The 25,696-nt window shown below is 35.3% G+C and overlaps 1 protein-coding gene across 3 annotated transcripts in view; it reads left to right on the top strand.

Moving 5' to 3' along the window:
- The window catches only part of SLC37A1 (solute carrier family 37 member 1), a 175,819-nt gene that overhangs the window by 29,820 nt on the left and 120,303 nt on the right, over positions 1–25,696 (top strand). For all 3 annotated transcript variants that reach the window (XM_020973886.2, XM_078146507.1, XM_020973884.2), the window contains exons 2-3: positions 1,887–2,127; positions 19,343–19,424. In XM_020973886.2, the coding sequence (XP_020829545.1) occupies positions 2,072–2,127; positions 19,343–19,424 (138 nt within the window). In that variant the 5' untranslated portion in view covers positions 1,887–2,071. The remainder of the gene's footprint in view (positions 1–1,886; positions 2,128–19,342; positions 19,425–25,696) is intronic.

Raw genomic sequence — 25,696 nt, 5'->3', positions numbered from 1 at the left:
GAGGGACTTGAGATTAAACTGTTTACATTCCTACATGGGAAGATGATACTTGGAACTCATAAGTACTTTCTCATTATTAGGGTAGCTAGAGGGAGTATATACTGACAGAAGGCACAGATGTGAGTTAAATATGATAGGATATCTTTAAAAAATAAAATAAAAAAGTGAGAAAGAGAAATGTACTGGGAGAAAGGGAAAGACAAAAATAGAATGGGGTAAATTATCAAACATAAAAGAGGCAAGAAAGATCTTTTACAGTGGAGAGTAGGGAATGCTTGAACTTTCCTCTTATCAGAATTGGCTCAAAGAAATACACATTCAATTTGGGTATAGAAATTTATCTTATCATACAGGAAAGTAGGAAGGGAAAAAGAGAAGAGATGGGTGCTCATAGAAGGGAGAGTGGGTTGGGGAAGTCAATAGTCAGAAACAAAACATTTTTGGTGAGGTACAGGGTGAAAGGAGAGAGAGAATAGAACAAACAGGGAAGGAAATACAGTTAACAATCATTACTGCAAAGAAATTTTTTTGAAGCAAGTTTCTCTGATGAAGGCCTCATTTCTCAAATTTATAGAGGAGCAGGTCAAATTTATAAAACTAAGAGCCATTCCCCAATTGACAAATGATCAAAGAATATGAATAGTTTTCAGATGAAGTAATCAAAGCCATCTATAGCTATGTGAAAAAAATGCTCTAAATCATTATTGACTGGAGAAATTAAAATTAACACATTTCAGAGGTACTATCTCCTACCTATTAGATTGGTTAACAGACAGAAAAGGAAAATTGCAAATTTTGGACAAGATATGAGAAAATTGAGATACTAATGTACTGTTGGTGGAGTTGGTGAAGTGATTCAACCATTATGTAGAGCAATTTGGAACTATGCCCAAATATTTATGACAGCTGTTTTCTGGTGGCCAAAAACTGGAAATTAAGGAAATACCTAGCAATTGGGAATGGTTGAACAATTTGTGGTATATGATTGTGATAGAATACTATTGTGCTATAGGAAATGATGAGCAACATGCTCTTAGAAAAACCTGTGAAGACTTACATGAACTGATACAAAGTGAAATGAGTTAGTACCAGGAGAACACTTACATAGTAATAACTATATTGTAAGATGATCAACTATGAATGACTTCGCTATTCTCATCAATACAATGATCCAAGACAACTCAGAAGGACTTACGATAAAAAATGCTATCCTTTCGCAGAGAAAGAACTGACAGAGTCTGAACAGAAATTGCAGTATTTTTTTTACTTTATTTATCTTGGGATTTTATTTTGGTCCATGTTCTTTTACAACATGACTAATATGGAAATATGTTTTGCATGACTACATACATATATAAGCTATATCAAATTGCTTGCCTTCTCAATGAGTGGAGTAGAGATGGAGGGAGAGAATTTGAACTCATTTTTAAAAACATATCAAAAATTGTTTTTACATGTAGTTGGGGAAAAATAAAATACTAAATTTTTTAAAAAGACCAAAAAATCATTTTGTTTATAATTACAAATTATAATCTTAGCTAAATAAGATTGTATGGTTATTTGAAAAACAAGACCTAAATCAAGTTTATTCTTAGATTCTGATACTATGCCTTATAGAGTGATATAGGCACAATGAAAAAAGATTTAGAGAGTGGGTTCAATCTAAGAGGAGCCTTCTAACTCTAAAATTCTATGATTTGTGGTAGATTATTATCTGGCATTTCTGCGATTTTGGAAGCAGAATTTGAACTTTGAAAATTTAGGAAAGCAAAATGTGTCAATTAGGTGGGAAAGAGTAACAAGATTTGTTGCGTCCACCCACAACAGCAAAAGACACTACTGTTAAAATGCTTGATTTTTCATAACCTTTTATTCTCCTTTTCCAGTGCAGAACCATTGCCTGACAGAAGAAGGGAAACAAAATATCAAAAAGAAGGCCTACTCAGCAGACAATTTTTACAGAATCTTTTCAACCCCTACATCAGAAGGAATAACTTGGATTAAGAAGTAGACATCATTTTGTGAAACATTCTGCTTTGTGACCTAAACTCTGCAATTAGCTGTGTGGTAAATGGCTTCACTGCCTACTGGAATCAGGCTTATCACTTCATTCACAAGAGATCAATGGTAAGTTCTAGATGACTTTGGTCTATTTTAATAGTATACAAACTTTTCAAATGTCAAACTTTTTTAAAGTCAAAATTTTTATAAAAACAACCAGATGGTAGTAGTTTTAATATTGGTATCTGTTGATTGAGGAATTTGTTGCTATTGTCTAGTTGTTTCAGTCATGTCTGGCTCTTTGTTACCCCTTTTGGGTTTTCTTAACAAAGATAATGGAGTGATTTGCCATTTCCTTCTCCAGCTCAATTTACAGATGAGGAAACTGAGGCAAACAGAGTTCAGTGACTGGGCCAGGGTCACACAGATAATAAGTGTCTGAGGCTGTATTTGAACTCAGGTCTTCTTGATTCCAAGCTTGGTGTTCTATCCACTCTGCCACCTAGCTCCCTCAGTTGGAGAATACATAATGCCAAAAAAACCTACTATAAATTCAGTAATGTTTGAAAATGAATTTGTTTTATTAATCATGGTAACATCTACATACATTTGAAAATGTAAAACATATTTGTGTGAAACATTATTTAGTCTGTGGATAGTATGTTTATTCACTTGTGGATTCACATGTGGATTTCTTCACATTATGAAATTTCTTTGAATTTCTCACCATTATTTACGATTCATAGGCTGGGAAGCACTGGTCAAATGCTATGCTTAGACTATAGGGCTGAAATCCTGTAAGCGAACTTACTCATGAGTGTTTCCTCTCCGTTTTCAATTATGCTAGCTTCTTGTTTTACTTATGTAGCACCCCTTCTAGATGCTATATATTAACTTGCCTCTAAACTTGAACTTGTGGGTTGGGTCTCCCCAAAGATGACTCAGGTTCTAGGGAACACAATGGGTAGCTACTCATACTATTGTAACTCAAAACCTCCATTAGAGAACTTCCCCTTAACAGTCTTTCTGTAGATGGGAAGATCTTTATTAAGATGGCAGAACAGAAATAGTACCTAAAAACCACTCCCTCAAAAATTATCCCATACACATATATAATCTTTGTGGGAAGACTAAGTGCAAAGTTAAAGTATAATGATAGTAAGGCACTCAGGCTACTCACTCATCTGCTATCATTGTGCCCCAAAGCCTTTTTCTCCTGGGGAATCTTCATAGGACTTCCTCCCAGGCACAGCATCTCTACTGGGTGGGACACTCAGTTAGGCTCCCAAGGTGTACTCCCTACAGCTCACGCTTTGATTGCTGCTATCCTGATACAGCTTCCCTTAGCCTGAGCTTCCCTGTTTCAGCTTCCTGGTCTAGGGGCATAAAAAGTCCCAGATGCCTCTCTTATGGGCCTCTCGGACTTGGGGATTACCTTAGACCATGAGAGAGTCTCCATTACCTGATGACTTATTGAGCAGATACTTCCAGATGGGATCCCTATGGGGGAGATAAGCTAAGTGCCACTATTTTCTTTTTTAATATTTTTGCTGTGTTATAGAAAATGATGTTAATATTAAAAATATGTGCACCAAATGGAATAGCATCCACATTCTTAAAGGAAAAGTTAAGTCAGTTGCAGGAGGAGATAGACAGTCAAACTAAACTAGCAGGGGACCTCAAATTACCCTTCTCAGAAATAGATAAATGTAACCATAAAATAAATAAGAAAGATGACTAGAATTTTAGATATGATGGACTTATGGAGTAAATTGAATGGAAATAAAAAGTGGAATACTTTTTTCTCAATTGTAAATGACACCTTCACAAAAATTGATCATGTATTAGCACATTAAAAACATCACAAATGCAGAAAAGATAAATATTAAATGTACACTTTTCAGACCATAACACAATAAAAATTCCATTCAATAAAGAACATTGGAAGCATAAATTAAAAAGTAATTAGAAACTAAATAATCTAATCCTGAGGAATGAGTGGGTCAAAGAACCAATCATAGAAACAATCAATAATTTGTTTTAATAATTCATTTATTTATTTTTAGTTTTCAACATTCACTTCCACAAGATTTCCAGTTTTAAATTTTTTCCCCCTTCTTATCCTTCCCCATCCCCCAGATGGCATGCAGTCTGCTAGAGGCTCTACCTATACATTCATATTAAGCATACTTTCCCATTAGTCATGATATAAAGAACTAGAACTAATGGGAGGAGCCAGAAGAATGAAGCAACAAAACAACAAAAGAAAAGGAGAGCAAATAGTATGCTTCTATCTGCATTCATATTCCATAGTTCTATCTCTGGATGTGGATATCACCTTCCATTGTGAGTCTTTTGGAGTTGTCCCAGAGCCTTGCATTGCTGAGAAGAGCCGAGTCCTATCAAAGTCAGTCATTGCACAATATGTTTATCATTGTGCACAATGTTCTCCCAGTTCTGCTCATTCCACTCAGCATCAGTTCATACAAATCTCTCCAATTTTTTCTTTTTTCTTTTTTGATTTTTTTTTGTATTAATTTATTTTGATTTGCCAACAATCACTTCCATAAGCTGTTTCTCTCCCCAAGATGGCATGCAATCTGATATAAGCTACACCTATACATTCCTATTAAACATATTTTCACATTAGTGATGTTGTAAGGATGAATTAGAACCAATAGGAAGAACCACAAGAAAGAGAAAACAAAACAAAACAGAAGGAAAAAAAAGCAAATAGTGTGCTTCGATCTGCATTCAGACTCCATAGTTCTTTCTTTGGATGTGGATAGCATTTTCCATCATGAGGCCCTTGGAGATGTCTTAGATCCTTGCATTGCTGAGAAGGGCTAGTTCTACCAATATTGGTCATCACACACTGTGGCTGTGTACAACATTCTCCTGGTTCTGCTCACTTCATTCAGCATCAGTCCATACAAGTCTTTCCAGTTTTTTCTGAAGTCTGCCTGCTCATCATTTCTTATAGCACAATAGCATTTCATTACATTCATATACCACAATTTATTCAGCCATTCCTCAATTGATGGGCATCATCTCAATTTCCAATTCTTTGCTACCACAAGAAGAGTTACTATAAATATTTTTGTACATGTGGGTCCTTTCCCCATTTGTATGATTTCTTTGGGACACAGCCCTAGAAGTGCTATTGCTGGGTCAAAGAATATGCACATTTTTATAGCCCTTTAGGCATAGAAATTGTTCTCTAGAATGGTTGGATAAGTTCATAACTCCACCAACAATGCATTAATGTTCAAATATTCCCACATCTTCTCCAACATTTATCATGGCCCTATTTTGTCATGTTAGCAAATCTAATAGGTGTCATATGGTACCTCAGAGTTGTTTTGATTTGCATTTATGTAATCAATAGTGATTTAGAGCATTTTTTCATATGACTATATATAGCTTTAATTTCTTCCTTTGAAAACTGCCTGTTCATTAAGAAATAATCAAGCAAGGTCAAAAATCTGGGTGGGGGGGGAATAGAATACAATGTGAAATATCTCATGGGAAAAACAACTAGTCTGGAAAACAAATTGAGGAAAAATAAGGAAATAAGAGAGAGATTAAGGGTAAGAAGAGGAGTAGGAAGGAACATAAATTAAAGGAGATATTAGAAGCAAAACAGAATCTTAAAAGGGGGGTGAAAAGAAGGGGAAATATGAAAAAATAGAATGGAGGAAAATACATAGTTAACAATCATAACTGAGTGTGAATGGAAAAAATTTACCCATAAAATGGAAAGGGATAACAGAACACGTTAGAAACTGGAATCCAACGATAGGGCTTACAGGAAAAACAGACAAGAGTTAAAATAAGGGTCTAGAGAAGAATCTATTACACTTCAGCTACAGTGAAAAAGGCAGAAATATCAATCATTGTCCCAGACAAACAACAGCAAAAATAGACTTAATTAAAAGAGATAATGAGGGAAACTAAATATTGCTAAAAGACACCATAGACAGTAAATTAACATCAAGGAAAAATGAAATGAGTTACAGGAGGAAATAGTAATAGAAGGGGACTTCAATTTGCCACCTCTCAGACCTAGATAAATCTGACTGCAAAATACAGAAGAAAGAAATTAAGGTGATGAATAAAATTTTAGAAATGTTCAATAAAATAGACTTCTAGAGACTATTGAATGGGAATAGGCAAACTTTGAAAAAATAGTTAAAGAAGGGGTCCTTTCTATGAGACAAATATGATCTTGATACCTAACTAAAAAAGTCAAAATAGAAAAGTAAACCATACACCAATTTCCTTAAGAAATATTGATGCAAAAATTTTAAATAAAATGCTAACAAAGATTGAATATAGCAACATATCTTAAAGGCTATAAACTATAACCAAATTGGAGTTGCATCAAAAATGTAGGCCTCATTCAATATTGGGGAAATTACTGTCATAATTGACCATATTGACAAAATAATCACAAAAAAGCACATAATTATTTCAACACATGCAGAAAAACTTTTGATAATGTAGAACATGCATTCCTGTTAAAAACATCAGGAAACATAGGAATAAGTGGAACTTTCCTTAAAATAATGAGCAATACCTATCTGAAACCAAGATTAAGTTAGAAACATTTCCAGTAAGATCAGGAGTGAAGCAAGAATATTTATTATCACCAATACTATTCAATATTGTACTAGAAATGCTTTCTATAGCAATGACACAAGAAAAATAATTAACGGAATAAGTATAGGCAAAGAGGAAAAATATCTCTTTGCAGATGACATGATGGTTTTCTTAAATAACCCTGGAGAGTCAACTGAAAAACTAACTGAAATAATTAATAACTTCAGTAAACTTGCATGATATAAAATAAGCCCACACAAATCATCTTCACTTCTATATACTATAAACAAAATCCAGTGGGGAGAAGTAGAAAGAGAATCTTATTTAAAATAGCTACAGATAGTATAAAATATTTGGTAGTCTATTTCTCAAGACACACAAAGGAACTAAAGGAACACAATAGACACAGTAGGAAAACAGATATGTTAATGTATTGTTGACAAAGGTGTGAACTACTCCAACCATTCTGGAAACAATTTAGAACTATTCCCCAAAAGCCATTAAACTGTGTACCATTTGATCCAGTGATACTGTTAGTAGATCTTTATACCAAAGAGACCAAAGACAGGGAAAGGACCCATCTGTACCAAAATATTTATAGCAGTTATTTTTCTGCTTGCAAAGAATAGGAAACTAAGGGGATGCCCATCAATTGGCAAATGACTAAACAAATTATGATATACTAGTAAATGGAACACTTTTGTGTTTAAAAAATTTTTTGAGAAAATTTGTATGAACTAATGCAAAGTGAAATGAGCAGTACCCAGAGAAGAATTCATGCAATAAAGTCAATATTATAAAGACAATCACCTTGGAATCTTAGATTAATACAGTGACTAGCCACAATTCCAAAGGAATGATGAAATATGCTATCCACCTACAGATAGAGAACTTGTGGACCCACAGTGCAGGTTGTTTTCTCTTCTTTTCCATTCTTTTTTAAAAAAAATTTGGACATAGCTAATGTGTATTGTATGACTATACATATTTATAATGGATTTTGTTTTCAATGCCTTCTCAACAGATAAGGGATTGAGAGGGAGAGAGAGAATTCAGAACTGAAAATAAAATAAAATTGAATTCTAAAAATATTCCTTTCCAAAATTGGTAGACCAGTTCACAGCTCCACCAACAATCCATTAAAGTACCTCTTTTCCTACAACTCATCCAGTATTTTTCACTTTCTTTTCTCATCCACTTTGCCAATCTGATGGGTGTGAGATGGAATGTCAGAGTTGTTTCATTTTGCATTTCTCTTATTATTAGCAATTTAGAACATTTTTACTTTTTTTGGCTTTTTTTATTTCTACCTTTGAAAATTGTCTATTTATATCCTTTGAATTCTTATTCTATCAATTGGGGAATGAGTCTTAGTTTTATTAATTCGAATTAGTTCCATCTATATATAAAATGAATCCTTTATCAGAGAACTTGCTGCAAAGATTGCCTCCCACTTACCTGTTTCTCTTCTAATTTAGTTAATTTGTTTAGTTTGTGCAAAAGCTTTAATTTTATGTGACAAATTTGGGGAAAATCAAGAGAGGGAAGGCATGAGAATTAAGGGGATGGAAAAAGCTTCCTAGAGAGGATAGAGTTTTAGCTGAGACTTGAAGGAAGCAGATGAAAATGGACAGCAATCCAGGCTGTTCAGATGGACAGTCAGTGAAAATGACCAAAGTCTAGAGAAAAGTTTCATATGTGGGGAGGAGCTACAGAGGTAAGTAATAGATCACAGAGTGTGAGGAGGGCAGGGTGCAACATGTAAGAAGACAGAAAAGTTAGAGTGAGACCAAGTTATGAATGAATATGGCTTTGAATGCCTAACAGAGGACTTTATGTTTGATCCTAAAGGAGCTACTGCAGTTTATTGTAACATGTTTCTTTTGCCTTCTTGCTAATATTTTATTTAAAATTTCTGGATAGGTGGCATACTGCATGGAGCACCAGTGCTGAAGTCAGGAGGACCTGAGTTCAAATCAGGACTCAGACTAAACATTTGAAACTTACTGCGTGACCCTGGGAAAGTCACTTACCCCAACTGCCTTAAAAAAAAAATTCTGCATCAATATTCATTAGGGATATTGGTCTATAGCATTCTTTATTTTGACTCTTATTGGTTAGATATTCATACCATATTTGTATCATACGGAGAATTTGGTAGTATTCTTTGCCATTTTTTTCAAGCAGCTTTTACAATATAGGAATTAATTGTTTTTTAAACATTTGATAGAATTTCCTTGTAAATCCATCTGGTCTCAGTTTTTGTTCTTGTAAGCTGATTTAAGGCTTATTCAATATCTTTTTTGGAGATAGAATTATTAAAGTCTTTTCTCTCTTGTTCTGTTAACTTGGCTATTTTATATTTCTGTTACTTTGTCCTCTTCATAATGTCATTTCATTGACATTATGACATAATGACATATTGACAAAATGTTTTCTAATAATTTCCTTTTTATCTTCATTGATTGTGAATTTTTTTTCATTTTTAGTAGTGGAATTTTAATTTTCCTCTTTTTTAAATCAAATTTGCTAGTAATTATCTATTCTCTGGGTGTTTTTCTCAAATGGAATCCTAGCATTTACTTTTTTTTTTAGGCAATTGGGGTCAAGTGACTTGCCCAGGGTCACACAGCTAGTAAGTGTCAAGTGTTTGGTCTGAGGCCAGATTTGAACTTAGGTCCTCCTGACTTCAGGGCCGATGCTCTATCCCCTGCGCCACCTAGCTGGCCCCCTATTATTTGCTAATAGAATTGTTTTTATGTTTTCAAATTTAAATCACTTATTTTTCAGATTTCTATTCTGGTGTTTAATTGGAGAACATTGTTTTTTTTTAATCTGTTCTTTTTCTCTTTCCTTAACAAAAGTATTTGGTAATATAAATTTTCTCAGAAGGACTGCCTTGACTGCACTCCCAAAATTTTGGTATATTGTCTTATTGTTGTCATTATCTTTAGTAAAATTATCAATTGTTTTATGATTTCTATTTCACCCACTCATCCTTCAGGATTAAGTATGTGAGTTTTCAGTTTTAATCCATTTTTCAGCCACCCTTTATTGAATATAATGTTCTTGGTATTATGTCCTGTAAAAAAAATTGTGTTTAAAATTTTTGCTTTTCTTCATTTTTTGTGAACTCTTTATGCCTTGATTGATACATGTCCAATTTTGTAAAGATGCCATGAACAAGAGATATGAACATTTCTTTCTATTCTTATTCAATAATCTCCAGAAGTCTTCAATATTCTAAAAATTCAATATTCTAAAAAATGTATTCAAGTTTAAAACATCTTTCTTGTTTTCTTCTCCCATAGTTAGATTTTTCTAGGCTGGAAATGGATACATTTAGTTCTCCAATTATTTAGTCTTACTGTCTATTTCTCAAACTCATTTGACTTTTCTTTTAAGTATTTAGATTTTATGCCATTTGGTGCATTTGTATTTTAAAATGCCATTAATTCATTGTCTATGACAGTGGTATAAAATTCAAATGGAAATGGGAGCCACTAAACCATACATAAGAATGCCTAAGGGGCATACGTTGATATAGTTTTAAATTTTAATAATATGTATATTTCATTGTATCATTTATTTATTTTGTTACATTTTTCCCACTTACATATTAATTTATTTAGGTTTTAGTCAGCAGTGTTTTGGGCCTCATGCAGCCCATGGGATGCATGTTTGACACCTCTGGTCTAAGGCATCTTTTTAGAAAAAAACATGGCTTCCCTATTTATCTCTTTTAATTAAATCTATTTTATATTACTTTACCTGTGATCATCATTGATACTCCTTCCTTTTTTGCTTCAGTTGAAGTATAATGGATTTCACTTCTAGACACTTATTTTACCTCTCAGTCAATTTTTTTATTTTTCAAGTGTGTTTCTTGTAGATAAAATATTGTCGGATTCTACTTCCTAATCCATTATACTATCCTGATCTGTTTTATGAGTGAATTCATTCCATTCACACTTACAGTTATGATCATTAATTATATATTTCCTTCTATCCTATTGTTTTCTATTTTTTGTTTTCTTTATTTCCTCTTCCATCTTTATAAAAAAAGAATATAATGAAATAAGAGAAAGGTTTTTAGAACCATCATTATAGGCTTCATGAAATCTGCTTCTATTCCCCTACCCCTCTTCTCTTCACCTCACTCACAACCCAATCACAGGTTCTTATTCTATTCTTGATTCAACCTCAGTAATTTGAATTTGATTTGCTTAGGACTAATCCCTCTCTTAATCTACTTCCTTTTCATTCCCTATTCTTCCTTCTCCCACTTCTTTCTATTTCCTTGTTAAATGAAACTTATTTTTGCACCCAATTTATTTCTCCACTGTTTTTAGTATTGTGAACCGATTCAACCTTTCTGAAGAGCAATGTGGAACTAACTATGCCCAAAGGGCTAAAAAACCATGCATACCCTTTGACCAAGCAATACCATTACTAGGTCTGTATTCCAAAAAGATAAAAAAGCAAAAAGGAAAAGGACCTATATGTACAAAAATATTTATAGTAGCTCTTTTAGTGGTAGCAAAGAATTGGAAATTAAGATGATGCCCATCAATTGAGGAATGGCTGAACAAATTGTCCTATATGATTGTGATGGAATACTATTGTGCTATAAGAAATGATGAGCAGGATGCTCTTAGAAAAATTTGGAAGACTTACATGAACTCAGCAGAATCAGGAAAACATTGTACATCATAACAGCAATATTGTACAGTGATCAACTATGAATGACTTAGGTATTCTGAGCAATACAATGATCCAAGACAATTCCAAAAGATTTGTAATGAAAATGTTCCATCTCCAGAAAAAGAACTGATAAGAGTCTGAATATAGGTTGAAGTATACTTTTTTAACTTGATTTTTTGGGGGGGTTTTTTTTGGTCTGTACTTTCTTTGACTATATGACTAATACGGAAATGTGTTTTGCATGACTGCACATGTATAACATGTCAAATTGCTTGCCTTCCCAATGAGGGGGGGAGGGATAGAGGGAATTTAGAACTCCAAATTTTTAAAAAGTAAATGTTGAAAATTGTTTTTACATGTAATTGGGGAGAAAATAAATGAAAAGGGAGGAAAGGTCACATTTGTGATTTTATAAGTATTGGAAACTGTCACATGAAGCTCTTTTTGTCATGGCAAAGAATTGGAAATTGAAGGGATTCCCATCAACTGGGGAATGACTGAACAAGTTGTGGCGTATGACTGTGATAGAATACTATTGTGTTATAAGAAATGACAAGAATGATAGTTTCAGAAAAATCTGGGAAGACTTATATGAACTGATGCAAAGTGAAGTGAACAGAACCAGGAAAGCATTGGACACAGTAACAGAAATATTGTAATACTGATTAACTGTGATTTAGCTACTTTGATCACAACAATGATCCAAGACAATTCCAAAGGATTCAGGATGGAAAATGCTATCCACCTCCAGAAAGAGAATTGATGAACTTTGAATGCAGCATATTTTTTGTCACTTTATTTTTCTTCTTTTTTACTACAATAAGGCTAGTGTGGAAATAAATTTTGCGTGACTTTACATATATAATGGGTATCATATTACTTGCCTTCTCAATAGATGGGGGAGAGGTGATAAGGAGGGAGAGAATTTGGAACTTAAAATTTAAGATAATAATAATAACATTAAAATAAACAAATAAAGGAGGGGCTTTGAACCCTAAATAGAGGGTTTTAGGTTTTAGCTTGGAAGGGCAGATTTGAACTGAAGTCTTCTTTTCTCCAGGACCCTATCTATTATGCTAGCACAGTAAGGGGAAAAGAGGGAGCTTATGAAAAATGGCCTCAATTCTTTAAGTAAAATATGTGGCAAGGTTTTAGCTGAAAGTGTAGGACGGGAGAGCCATAGAAGATTGAAGAAGGGATCAAAGTCACTTCATTTTAATCTCCCTGTACCTCCCTATATTCTTTATATACATTGCTTCTTATTTTACATGTTTATACATCTCAATCTGTTTAGTCATTCCCCAGTCAATGGATATCTATTTTCTTTCTTCTTTTGCTATAAAATTTTTTTCTATAAATGTTTGGGGATAATATTTTTTAGTTTCTTTTTTTACTTCCTTGAGGCATTTAACTCTATGTCAAAAAGGATGGACATTTCAATCACTACCTTAGCATACTTCTAAATTGCTTTACAAAATTATTGGACCAATTTGTACATCCACCAAATATGCATTAGTGTACCTCTGTTTTTTCATAACATGTTGAATACTGATTTTTCCCACTTTTTATCATCATTTGGCAATTTGCTGACTGTGAGGTAAACCCTCAGAGTTGTTTTGATTTGCATGTCTCTTAGTGATTTGGGAACAATTTTTCATGTAGTTGTTAATAGTTTGCAACTCTTCTTTTAAAAACCATTTGCTCATATCCTTTGTCCACTTATACATTAGGGAACTATTTGGGGGAGATTATTTGTGTTCCCTATATATTTTGGATATCAGACAAAGGAGATGTTTTAAGAATGAGTGAGAGAGTATCTGCTTTTTGAAAGAAACTCATGCAATGTAGAAAGCATTTTGGAATTAGATGTTTGGAAATGTTTCCATCATTATATAATTTTGTTTCCAAAACTGATCTGTTTTTTTAAATTCATATTTATATACTTTAAAAACCTGTAAACATACATAATTTTCTGACCTGTTAAAAATTTTCCACTGTATTTGTTAAAAATATAAAATGTAACGTCTTTAGATTTTTTTTGTAAGAATAACATATTAACATCAGAGATGACAGAAATTAACTAACCACATTTTTTTTAAAAAAAAACCTTTCCATAATTTGTAAATGGTTTCAAAAAATGAGAAGCAAGAGTTAGTTTGTAGTTAATGCCATACATCTGCTGGGAGCCATAGATCTCTGTGAGTTGTGTTTTTCAACTATGACAGATATTGAAACCAAGTATCAAAATATTGCATGCTCAATTCTTTTACTAATAGGACGTATAATCAAAAAAGTTTGAAGGCCAATGAGAGCTCAAATGCTAATATTCTTTTTCTCTCTCCATGTATCCCTTTAAAACTGTAAAAGAGCATTTGAGAAAAGTAAAAATTTTTTAAAGTATTTTTTGAAAAATAATATTTAAATAATTGTCTTGGTTCACTTAGCAGCATATTTCCTATTTTCCTTTTGTCAATTTAGTACCACATATGGCTTTTTTTTTTCTAACTGTTACTTTGAATATAATTCATGACATTAGGAATTTAGCCAACTGGCTTGAAGGAATAGGTGTGAGCACATTAGTTGGTCAACATGGATTTATTAAACACATATCATATGCCAGGAACTGTGGTTTGCACTAGAGATATAAAGAAAAGCAAAAAATAGTTCCTGTTCTCCAGGAATTCAGTCTAATGGAGAAGACAATATGCAAATAACTATGCATAAACAAGATATATGCAAGATAAATGGAGATATCTCAGAGGGAAAGCACTACCATTAAAGGGGATTGGGAAAGGTTTCTTGTATAAAATAAGATTTTAGATGTGACTTTAAGGAAGCCATGGTAGCCAGTAAGTGGAGAGAAAGAAGGGGAAATATTCAAGTCATTGGAGACAGTCGTGGAAAATGCCTGGATTTGGAAGATCCATTGTCTCATGCTAGCAGTAGTAAGGAGGCCAATGCCACTGGTTCTCAGAATATGTGGAAGAATGGGTGTATATTACAGATTTTACAAAGGTTAAAACAATAGTACTTGGAAGTTGAAGATGACAACAGGTTGTGACCCCAGGTGACCTAGAAGGTATTGGTATCCTCAAGTAATAGGCAAGTTAGGAAAAGTAAAAGATTTGGGTCAGAGGTATGGGGAGAGAAGTTCTATTTTGGACATTATAAGTTTGAGGTGTCTATTGGATATCCAATTTGAAATGTCCAATAGGCAAGTGGAGATGTGAGAATACAGTGCAGAAGGGAAGTTAGGGCCAGACAAATAGATCTAAGAACCATCTAGGTAGAGATGATAATTGGATCCATAGTAACTGATGAGATCACCAAGAAAAATGGTATAGATGGAGAAGTAAAGAGGATCCAGAACAGAACCTTTGGGAACACCCATGGTTATCAAGCGTGCCTCGGCTTGGTGGATATAGCAAAAGAGACAGAATAGTCAGACAGGTAGGAGGAGAAATAGGAGAGGACAATGTGAGGAAAACTTAGAAGAGTGTTAAAAAGAAGAGACTGATTGACATTATCAGACTATAGAGAAGTCAAGAAGAATGAGGATTGAGAAAATACCATTAGATTTGGTAATTAAGTAATCACTGGATATTTGGAGTGAGCAGTCTTGGTTAAATGATGACATACTTTGCCAGACTGAAGAGAAAGAGAGGAAAAGGAGCCACTAATTGTAGTTGACCTCAAAGAGGTTAGCCGTGGATAGAAAGAGAGATATAGGTTGATGACTAGTGAAGATGGGCAGATAAAATTAGATTTTTTTTTTGAGGATGGGAAGGCATTGGTCTCTTTGTAGGCAGTAGGAAAGCAGCCAGTAGATAGTGGGAGATTGAAATTTATTGTGAAAGTAGGAATGATAAAGGGGGCAATCTGTTTGAAAAGATGGGATGGAATAGAATCAATTATTTATGTATGTAGCTGCCCCAACAATTGTTTTAAAAACAAGTTTGAGTGAATAAGTCATTTTGACTCTTATAAATACTTAAATTAACTACAAAGGACATATGAAAGAAGATGGTATCAGAGAAAGAACTGTTACATAGAAGTATATATAGAATGATTTTACCTGTATATATTTTTATATCTAATGGTAGCCATCTCTGGGTGGGGGGGAGGTAAGGAAAAAAAGAAATTTACATGATAACTTTATTATATATTTAAATGGAATAGCAAGTTGTACATAATAAATTTGCAGTTTCTTATGCAATTTTTTTTATTATACTATGTTATGGAAATGCTTGTTTTATCCCATAAATTAAAAATAAAATAAATTTTAAAATTATTTAAAAACTTGTTAGTGTGCCGAACACTGCTATGTGCTGGCATACACAAATATAAGATACATTATAAAATATGGTTATATTAACACATTATTATATTATATAAATTATATTATAAAATAAATATAAACAAAAAGAAAATTTTTTCCCTGAATGAGCTTATATTCTAATGAGGAAGGCAAAAAATAAAGGGAGATGAAAAGGGAGACCAACTTACCTGGCATGAAAACAGTACTGAAAGTCTGTAGCACAGCCTGGAAAGGAATGAGACCTGGCTATGCTAGGCATCTTTATTGAATGGAGGTTCTGGGGGAAGTTATCCAATTAGAGAGAGAAGTCACTGGGGTAGAGGGTAAATCCAATGTGTGAATTTCAGGGCTACAGTGAACTCCTATAATGGGGAGAGGGACTCTAGAGAAAGTCCAGAGTACATCCTAGAGAGAAGTGAGAATGAATATTCTATGTAAATAATATAAAACTTGTTTTCTATGCTTGAAAGTGTGAGTGGAAAAAGAGCTATTATATAGAGCAAGAGTTCTTAACCTTTTTTGTGTTGTGGACCCTTTTGGCTAGTGAAGCATAAGGACTCCTCAGCATCATGTTTTTAAGTGCATAAAATAAAATACATGGAATTAAAAAGGAAAATAATTTTATTAAAATAAAATTATTTTTAAAAAATTTAAGTTCATAGTCCCCAAGTTAAGAATCCCTGCCATAGAACCAATCCAAAACTATAACATGTCCCATTACTAAATTAGTTGTCAGAGATCTACTTTGTATAATTTATTAAGACCAACTCATATCTATTAATTGTATTGCCATTCCACAACTCTTTTGAATGACTTCCCTGCCTCCAGACCTCATAAAAAGAAAGAAGAAATAAAACTAGATTTGAATACATGACTTCTCAGATTCTTTCCAGTAGTAAATGCTATGATCCTTTGAGATGAGCCTTCTTCTTCCATGGAGACCATCTCTAGTCATCTGATACCCAGATGGCTCTGGAGGAGAAAATGAGGCTGGTGATCTTGCACAGCCCTTCCTCACTTAAATCCAATTCATGTGCAAGTCATAGCATCATCTTCCGGATGTTATCATCCTCTTAGAGAACAAAGGATAAATAATAGCAACCACAAACAATCTCTTTTCATAATGAACATAAGAACTGGAGATGAAGCAAGGAAACTTTGATTTGGTTCTTAAAATTTACCAAGAACTTTCTTAGCCAAGACCCTTTGAGAGGGAGGAAGGATGTGAGTATTATTTTTCTCATTTTACAAATGAGGAAACAGAAGTTCAAAAGTTAAAGGGAGTTGTCTAAGGTCACAAAGATTGTTTCTTATCTTAGGTGTTGTACCCTTTCCATGGTACCTGCCTCAGTTATGCTTTATAATCCATGTTTGTTCAGTTCATTTCAGTAAACAAACATTTCGTAAGCAATCACTACATGCAGAATACTATTCTAGGCTGAGTGATATACAAAGATTAAATAAAATGAATTTTTGATACAGTGAATAGGATGGTCTGTAGGAAGATATGACTAATATGCAAATAGCCATAATTTTAAATGGTAAGTGCATCAAAGAGGTACCCGTCGAGTGCTGTGAGAGCATGGGAATTGGAATTGGATCAAGGAAGGCAACCTTGATGAAATGGGACATTGACTTATACGTAAAGCAGCAGTTCTCTTACTTTTTAATCTCAAAACCCCTTTGTGCCCTTAAAAGTTATTGAAGTATCTCAAAGGACTTTTGTTTATATGGGCAATATCTACCAATATTTACCACATTAGAAATTAGTACAACTTGATGTTATTATGAAAAAGTTTTGACCTCAGGGATCCTGGAACCACTCTTTAAGAACCACTGTGCTAAATAATGGTAAGGAAGTCGATAAATGAAGGTAGAAATTACACAGAACCATAAAATATTAAGAGTTAGAAGAGACCATATGGCCCTATCATTTTAGAGAAGAAGAAATTGCAAGGCCGAGACAGTAATCAGTTTCTACAGAGGTCATAGAGTTAGTGATTGTCGAAACCAGAATTCAAGAGCTGGTCTTTTGCCTCCCAAACCAATACTCTTGTTTGCTGTGCCAAGATACCTCCTACACCTTTGTAAGCAACCACAAATCCCTTGCTTGTTGTTGATGTTGCTCAGTCGTTTTCAGTCATGTTTGACTCTTCATGACCTGTCCCCCCCCCCTCGTTCTGGAGGAGTTTCTTGGTGGCTCATTTTGTAGATGAGAAAACTGGAGCAAATAGGATTAAGTGATTAGCCCAGAATCACATAGTTAGTAAATGTCTGAGACCAGATTTGAACTCAGGTCTTCCTGACTGCAGGACTGGCACTCTATCTACTGTGCTACCTAGCTGCCCATATCTTGCTTAGGATTGCCCAAAAGTTACATATGACTTGACTTTTTTTTAATCTTAATTTTTTTTTTATGAGGCAATTGGGGTTAAGTGACTTGCCCCGAGTCACACAGCTAGTATGTGTCTGGAGCTGGACTTGAGCTCAGGTCCTCCTGACTCCAAGGCCAGAGCTCTATCCACTGCGCCACCTAGCTGCCCCTGACTTGACATTTTAAAAAAAAATCTTCACCATATGAAGTGTACCAGAGAAGTGGGCTAAAGTAAATCTGTGGAGAATCCTTTAGTAAAGCAAATAATCACCACTCAAGCTTTATGTTTTATAAATTCCGTTTTGCGTGTCTAGTATGCTAAAGCAACATATTCCTGAATACATTCTTTATTTTTCTATAAGCACCTTTGTCTCTTTTGTCACTGCCACCACCCAAGTGCAGGCTTTCATTTACCCAACACCTATACTATAACAGTAGCCTGCTAGTTGGTGTCCTTGGCCCAGATCTCTCCTCACTCAGATCCATATTCCACTCAGCTGTCAAAATGGTCTTCCTAAAGATCTGACCATGTCTATCTGTCTGTCTTTCACACACACGTGCACACACACACACACACACACACACACACCCCTCTCCAGTGACTCCCTTCACTTCCAGGATCAAATGTTTGGATTTCAAAGCCCTCCTACCTTTTCACCTCTGTACTTAGATCCAGTGTAACTGGCTTCTTTACTCTTCCTAGAACAGGAAGAAACTCCATTGCCAAACTGGTTTTTCTGCATGCCTGGAATTCTCTCCTTCCTCACCTCTCCCTTCTGGCACCCTTGACATCTTTCAAGTCCAATAAAAAAAAATCCCATCTACTACAAGAATCCTTTCCTGATCCCCCCTTAATTCTAGTGGCTTCCCTCTGTTGACTACCTAATATTTATCCAGTATATATCTTATTTTTTTAATAGTTGTTATCAGCAAAAAACGTCTCCCCCACTAGACCGTAAGCTCCTTGTAAACAAGAACTGTTTTTTGCCTTTCTTTGTTTCCTCAGTACTTAGCGCAGTGCTTTGTGTACAGTGGGTACTTAATAAATATTTATTGACTAATTTATGAAAGATTTAAAATTTTTCCATATATTAGATTATTCTACATTTTAGGTAATAATTTAAAAGCCAATCTGTGAATTTGAGTAAAACGTTAAAGAGATAACATAGCTGGGTTTGCATTTTTAACAGCTATTTTAAAATGAATTTTATGAGGCCTTATTTTTAACTCTATCATATGTACATTTAAAACAAATGTAGCATTTGCAAATAGACTGTGTGCTATGTGATGCTTAGTTCAAGCTTCTTGTATTTTTCATACCCTACCACTGTTCTGTGTTGCAGGTACAGGGCCTTCATTTTTATCTTGACCTTTTTGCTGTATGCAAGTTTTCACTTATCTAGGAAACCTATCAGCATAGTTAAGGTAAGAAACTATTAAATGAGTTCATTCTGTTATGTACTATCTATGAATCATAAAAGGAAGTAGTTGCTTTAACTGGGGGGGGGGAGAAATAAGATTACAGAAGGAAATTTTGAAATGTTTCCTTGTTCCAACTTTTAAAAATTGTCATTCTGCATATGGCTCATATAGTGGTGATGATATAACGCTATACTGGTAAGTGGGGTTGCCAGAGGGTTGTCATTAACTCTCATTCAACCTTAGCCTTGTGTAGGTTGTGTTACTTTTTGTCAGCCACTGCCTCAGTTTCCCCCTTCAGTTAATAACTGAGTTTGTTGTTGTTTTGGGTTTTTTTTTTAGCCACTACCTTGGCTCCTTCCTCCATGAAAGTGTTCTTTTCAAACCAACTATTTCCCAATGACTGCTGGGGGGTGGGGCGGGAGAATGGGAAATGGAAGTGTCCAAAACCCAGACTCCCATATCATTCCTAGATCTTCACATCTTCCCATGGGTAAATCAGCTGACTCTTTTGCCTAGTTCTAATTCTTCCCCCTCTGACCTGAGTTATTAAAAAAAAAAGAAAGAAAGAAAAAAGAAAAAGAAAGAAAGAAAGAAAAGAAAAAGGAACCAAAAATTTTCATTTGATAGCTCAAGCCCTAGTTAATTTGTGGTGAAATACATACCCTAGTTTGCTTGTGGCCCAGCTTTGTGGATGTCACATATATGGTTTTCTTTGCTGAGATACTAACATAGCTTTGTTGTCACATGGCCTTCAGGACAGTATCTGCATACATACATTAATCTTTCCTGACTGGTAGTGAATGCTGGACATATAGTTTGGCTGCCCATCTCTGGCAAGCAGGATTTAATTTGGCCCTGATCAGGATATGTCAGTGCATTGCTTTTCATCCTCACTTGGAACTTTGCTGCAACCATATAGTGAACTCACTGGCAGCCCTCTTCAAAGCCAAGAACTCCAGGTTGAGGATAGGACAAGTTTCACTATCACTTAAGCTTCTGCTGGTAAAGGTAACTATCATCACGTAACTGTCACACTTTTTGTACAAGACTGCTCTCAAGCCCTCCAAACTGTATATTCACTGAACTCCAAAGGGATTTTTCAGTTTTAAAACCAAATCTTTCTTGCCCTTCAGCTTCTCTTCTGTTATGTAAGTACAATTGAGATCAGGAGTTTAGCAATAAACTTGCACCCACCAAGTTCTAGAAAAGTTCAAAAGGTTTAGTAGAAGTAAGCATGTTTCTGTCTTCTCTGGGGTGCCCACTAAAGAATGAGTTTGTGCACTAAGGAGATTCTGTCATTTGGGGCTGGCTTAACAGCAGCAACCTCTTCAGGTCTGATGCTGGGAAGATTCTCAAGTCATTAAAAAGTTAACAAGACAAGGATTAAAAAAAAAGAACCAACAAGGTTGCAACAAGGACATGGAGGCAGTCCCCCTTGTCCCTATATGGAAATTCACTTGGTCAGCAGGACACTATATAAGGATAGATGACATAAGCCCTTAGGTGAATAGGAAGCGGCCAATCAGATCCTAGAATAACCTTGTTTTGCTTTTCTTTTTTTGAGAGAAAACTAATCCCTATTTTAAGAAATAGGGGAAAACTAATTCTTATTGTGAGAAAAGGGGAAATTCCAATCTTACCACCTGCCATACCCATACTGGAAAGGCCCTGAGCACCTTCTATCATTTAACTGCTTTCAGAGCTTTTACTCTCCTGACACAGATAATACTAAAGGGAAAAGGAAACGTTTTATTTGTATATATATACACATACTCTCAGGAATCACCAAGAAAGAAAAAGAAGAAAATATGGAAAATCCAGAAATACTAGATTTTCTTCTCCTATTTTAGAAGATCCAAGTCTCAGATATCAACAAACCATTCCATAAGTTCAGTGATATAATCTTCGAAGTTCACACTTGGGCCTCCTAATGCAAGTTAGTGATGAGCTATTGAGTCAGAGAAGCACCAGGGACACACTCATGAGTCATTTGTAGTAATGTGGATAATAGGTCATAAGCCTTTTACATGCAAACTGTCCGAAGATCTAAGTTGATAGCAATATTCTCCCAGTATTACCACTCAGTATTCCCTGGCTGTCCTCCCAAAGTCTCCACTTCCTTCTTTGATCCCTTAGTGGCTGCTAGAGGCTAAATAAGGACTCTCCTCTCTCCTACTTAGTTAACTTTACCTCCAGTGTCAGGCATGTGATCACCTTTCTTCAAAGTAACTACAGATTTTTCAGTGACAGTTTCACCTCCCCTGTGCTTTTAGAAAGCGATACTACCACACTTTCTTACCCTAAGCCCTTTCTGGGAAAAAGTTGTTTCCCAGAAGAAAAGAAGCATATCAATTGACGGGGATGTGAGCTAATTCTCAATAGCATGTAAAGCCCTCTGAGGGGCCAAGAAACTTAAGACCAAGATTATTCTGCATCAAGAAAGAAATAAGGAAGGGCCAGAGGGTGTCAGGCAGGACTAAAGTAGTCAGTTCTTACCAGGTAAGTCTTCCTGGTGATTAGATCATAGAAATCACTGGGATGGAGAGCCCTTCCTCTTCTTGTCAAAGTTGACTTGTCAAAGACATGACTTCATGGAGATTGGACACTTGATGTAGACAGTCAAGTGTATGATAATGATTAACTAGGGCAAGCCACTTCTCCTGAGACAGGAGGGTAACACTTTGCCAGTAGAGAACAAGTTGGGGGCCACTTGGGTTAGGTGTGAACTCCAATTAGTGAAAGAAATCCAAATGGCCAAGAACAGCTACCTTGTCCTTAAGAGGATCATAAGGTCCTGTGCCTAGCACAACTTGTCATCACCACACTAATGCCCATATTGGCACTGGACGTACTCTCCGAAATCTATTCTTCTTGCAACTACTTCAACATGGTTATTTGGTATCTGACATCTGATGGGTGTTGACAGACTCCACAAACAAGGGTATGCAGTGGGAAGAATCAGCAAAATCCCTCTGCTGGTCACCAATGAGACCTTTGATTGTCCAATCCTGTTATCTCCAGGCCTCAGATCATTTGGCCAAACCCAAGACCACTCCCTAGAAATTAATGCAGTTGAAGATATTTTCTGCCTCTTCCCTCAAGGCTCTCTCATATACCACCCATGCGGCCTGTAGCTCAGTCCACTGGAAAGACTTGCCAGGATCCCCATTCCTTAGGGTATATTCTGTTACCAGATTAAAGTCTGCTGAAATGTAGTTGTGAATGCCTCTCTACCAGTAGACAGAGCCATTGGTAAACCAAAGCTAAGTTTCTCCTTATAGGTAGGGGCCTATTTGGCCAGCAGAAGAAACAGAATTCTAGGGCTTGGACTAGCATTCTCAGTGTCTGGCATAGGGATCATGTGTTTGTGAAGGGCCCTAAAACCAAAAAGACCCAAGAAAGCATGACTTTTAAAACATTTCCATTTAGCAATCAAAGCCTCATGTCCTCTACCTATCTTGCTAAAGGGACCATCTTACCATCACTCAAGTATGGTGTTTAAAAAATTCAAGAGACATAATTTCTGGGTAATCAGTCATTTTATTAATAATGCTAGCATTTTAATAAAAGGTTCATGGCACTCTCAAATGCCAAAGACGATCATGGGGGTAGGCTCATGGCTTATATGCCCTTAGAAGAGGGATATTCCTGAGGATGGCAATCACTCTTATTGGTTTACCATTAATGAGAGAGTGAATATTACAATGAGGGGTTTGGACCTATTCTAATAAACTTGGATTATGTTATTTACTTCTAAGTTACCCCCATCCTTTCTTTTTTTTTCTTCTTTCCTTCTTTTCTTTCTTTCTTTGATCTCTGAAACCTCTCCAGATGTCTTGGGGGTGTCAGGCTAGATTTCTTTCTTAAGGACCATGCCTTAAATCCAAATCACTCTGGCTATCACTGATTGGCCAACAGTAGGTCCCAGACCAAGCCCAACTTGGTCATTGTTTGGGCCCTGATCGTCTAAGAGTGAATGAAAATAGCAATTGTTTCTGTTTTGGGCAGAAACCCTGAGGATCTTCTCCTCCTGGATTAATTTTTTTTTGACTAGGTAAAAGAGGCCATTCTCTGCTTCATTTCTTACCTATCCTTAATCACTGAATGGGTGTGGCCTCAATCAAATTGAGACTTGTTAAAGACCTTAGCTTAAAAAGGCCAAGGTCTCCTACTGCATCTAGGGCCATCTCCAGTTGTCCTGATTTATATCTCACCACTGGACCCAGATGACTCCAGTGACTTTGCACAGCCCTCCCTCACTTAAATCCAATTCACTTGTATGTCATGGCGTCACCTCCCTGATGTCATGGCTCTCTTCAAGACTGAAGGTCAAATAATAACAACAAGGAATTTATCCACCCCCAAACCTAAGTAGAGGGTTGGATGGAGTCTAAGTTAATTTAATCTCATTATTAGTAATGTCCTTTAAGACTGAATTTTGAAATGAGAACTATAGAAAAAGGGGAAACTGTGGGCCTCCCCAAATCATTTGTCAGCAGTGACTGAGAGACCCCCCCCACCATGATTGTCACAGGACAACCTTTTTTTTTCCTTTATCTTTATGGAATTGGACAATGTAGACATCCTTGAACTCCTGGGCAATAACCTCCTCTTGCGCAGAAAATTTCAGTCAGCTTTTGTATGAGCAGTGGACTCTCTGCCTTGTAAATCTCTGCTGGAACAAAATCAGCACCAGGTGCTTTGTCACATGAGTGGAGCCTAATGGCATTCAAAACCTCTTCTTTGGTTGGAAGTTTGGCTACAGAGAAATTGACTTCAATCTGAGGTATATGATCAGTGGTTTCAGCATTAGTTGATGATGGTCTGTTGAGAATATTATGGAAATGTTCATCCCATCTCTCCAGGATCATGTCCTTATCACCAATCAAGGGGCTCCATCTGTGCTGAGTAGTTGAGATACATCATAGGCCTTTTGCCCAGAAATAGCCTTCAAAGAATCATAAAAGCATTTTGGATTGTTATTACTGAATTTCATCTGCCTTATTACTGAGCCAAAAATCTTGCAAATTTCTAAGCTTCACTTGCACTTTACTTTTGGTGGAGTTAAACATTGCCTTCTTACTCAGGAACAAACTATCCTGCTGGTAAACCCTGTGGTGTTGTTGTTTTTAATTTGGGAGCTTCTGAATTTCCACATCATTTTCATCAAACCAATCCTGATACATTGAGATTTGGTACTTATATGTCCCCTTCCTTCACACTTTTTTTCTTCATTATTTCCCTTGAGATTCTTGACCTTTTTTTCCTCTACATGAATTTTTTTACTGTCTTTTTATAAAGTAATATTTTGGTAATTTGATTAGTATTACACTGAATAAGTAGATTGATTTTAGGTAGTATTGTGCTTTTTATTACATCGATATAGCTTAATTTATCCCCTTTACATATAATATTGGCTCTTAATTTTACATATATACTCCTTATGACGTTAAGGAAAGGTCCTTTTATTTCTATGTTTTCTGGTTTTTTTTCACATAAATGGGTGTTATATTTTGTCAGAAGTCTTTTTCTGTATGTATTGATAAAATCACGTTATTTTATTGTTCTTTCTTGATTCAGTCTGTTTTCTCATTTAATATATATTTATAATTTCCCTAATATTGAACCAACTCTGCATTCCTGGTGTGAATCCAACCTGATCATAGTATATAATATTGTGATATGATGCTCTAGCCTCTTTGCTAATATTTATTCATTTTTTGCATCAGTGTTCATTAAGAATATTGGTCTATAATTTCCATTTTCTCTTTTGACTCTGCCTGGTTTAGGTATCAAGACCCTATTTGTATCATCAAAAGAATTTTGTAGGCTATTTTCTTTTTCTAATTTTGTAAATAGTTTTATAAAATTGGAATTAACTTTTCTATGAATGTTTGATGTAATTTGTAGTATGGGCCAGGCAATTACAAACATTCAGTGAATTCTTAATTCTGTCTTCCTACTTTATCTTTTTTTTTTTTGCTTTTTGGTGAGGTGATTGGGGTTAAGTGACTTGCCCAGGGTCACACAGCTAGTAAGTGTTCAGTGTCTGATGCTGGATTTGAACTCAGGTCGTCTTGACTCCAAGACCAGAGCTCTATTCACTGCACCACCTAGCTGCTCCCTTACTTTATCATCTTGACTGGTTTCATGAGTCCAAATCTTAAATGATCTTAAATTGACTTGTTTTCAGGTCAGATTTTTTTAAAACATCATATATCTTATATTTTTCCTATCTTTCTATTTTTTCCAAATATATTTTGTCTCAGGGAGTG

The sequence above is a fragment of the Phascolarctos cinereus genome, unplaced genomic scaffold (assembly GCF_003287225.1).
Source record: "Phascolarctos cinereus isolate Bilbo 61053 unplaced genomic scaffold, phaCin_HiC Scaffold_726;HRSCAF=1367, whole genome shotgun sequence".
Classification (NCBI taxonomy): Eukaryota; Metazoa; Chordata; class Mammalia; order Diprotodontia; family Phascolarctidae; genus Phascolarctos; species Phascolarctos cinereus.
This window is presented reverse-complemented; position numbering and strand designations above follow the sequence as displayed.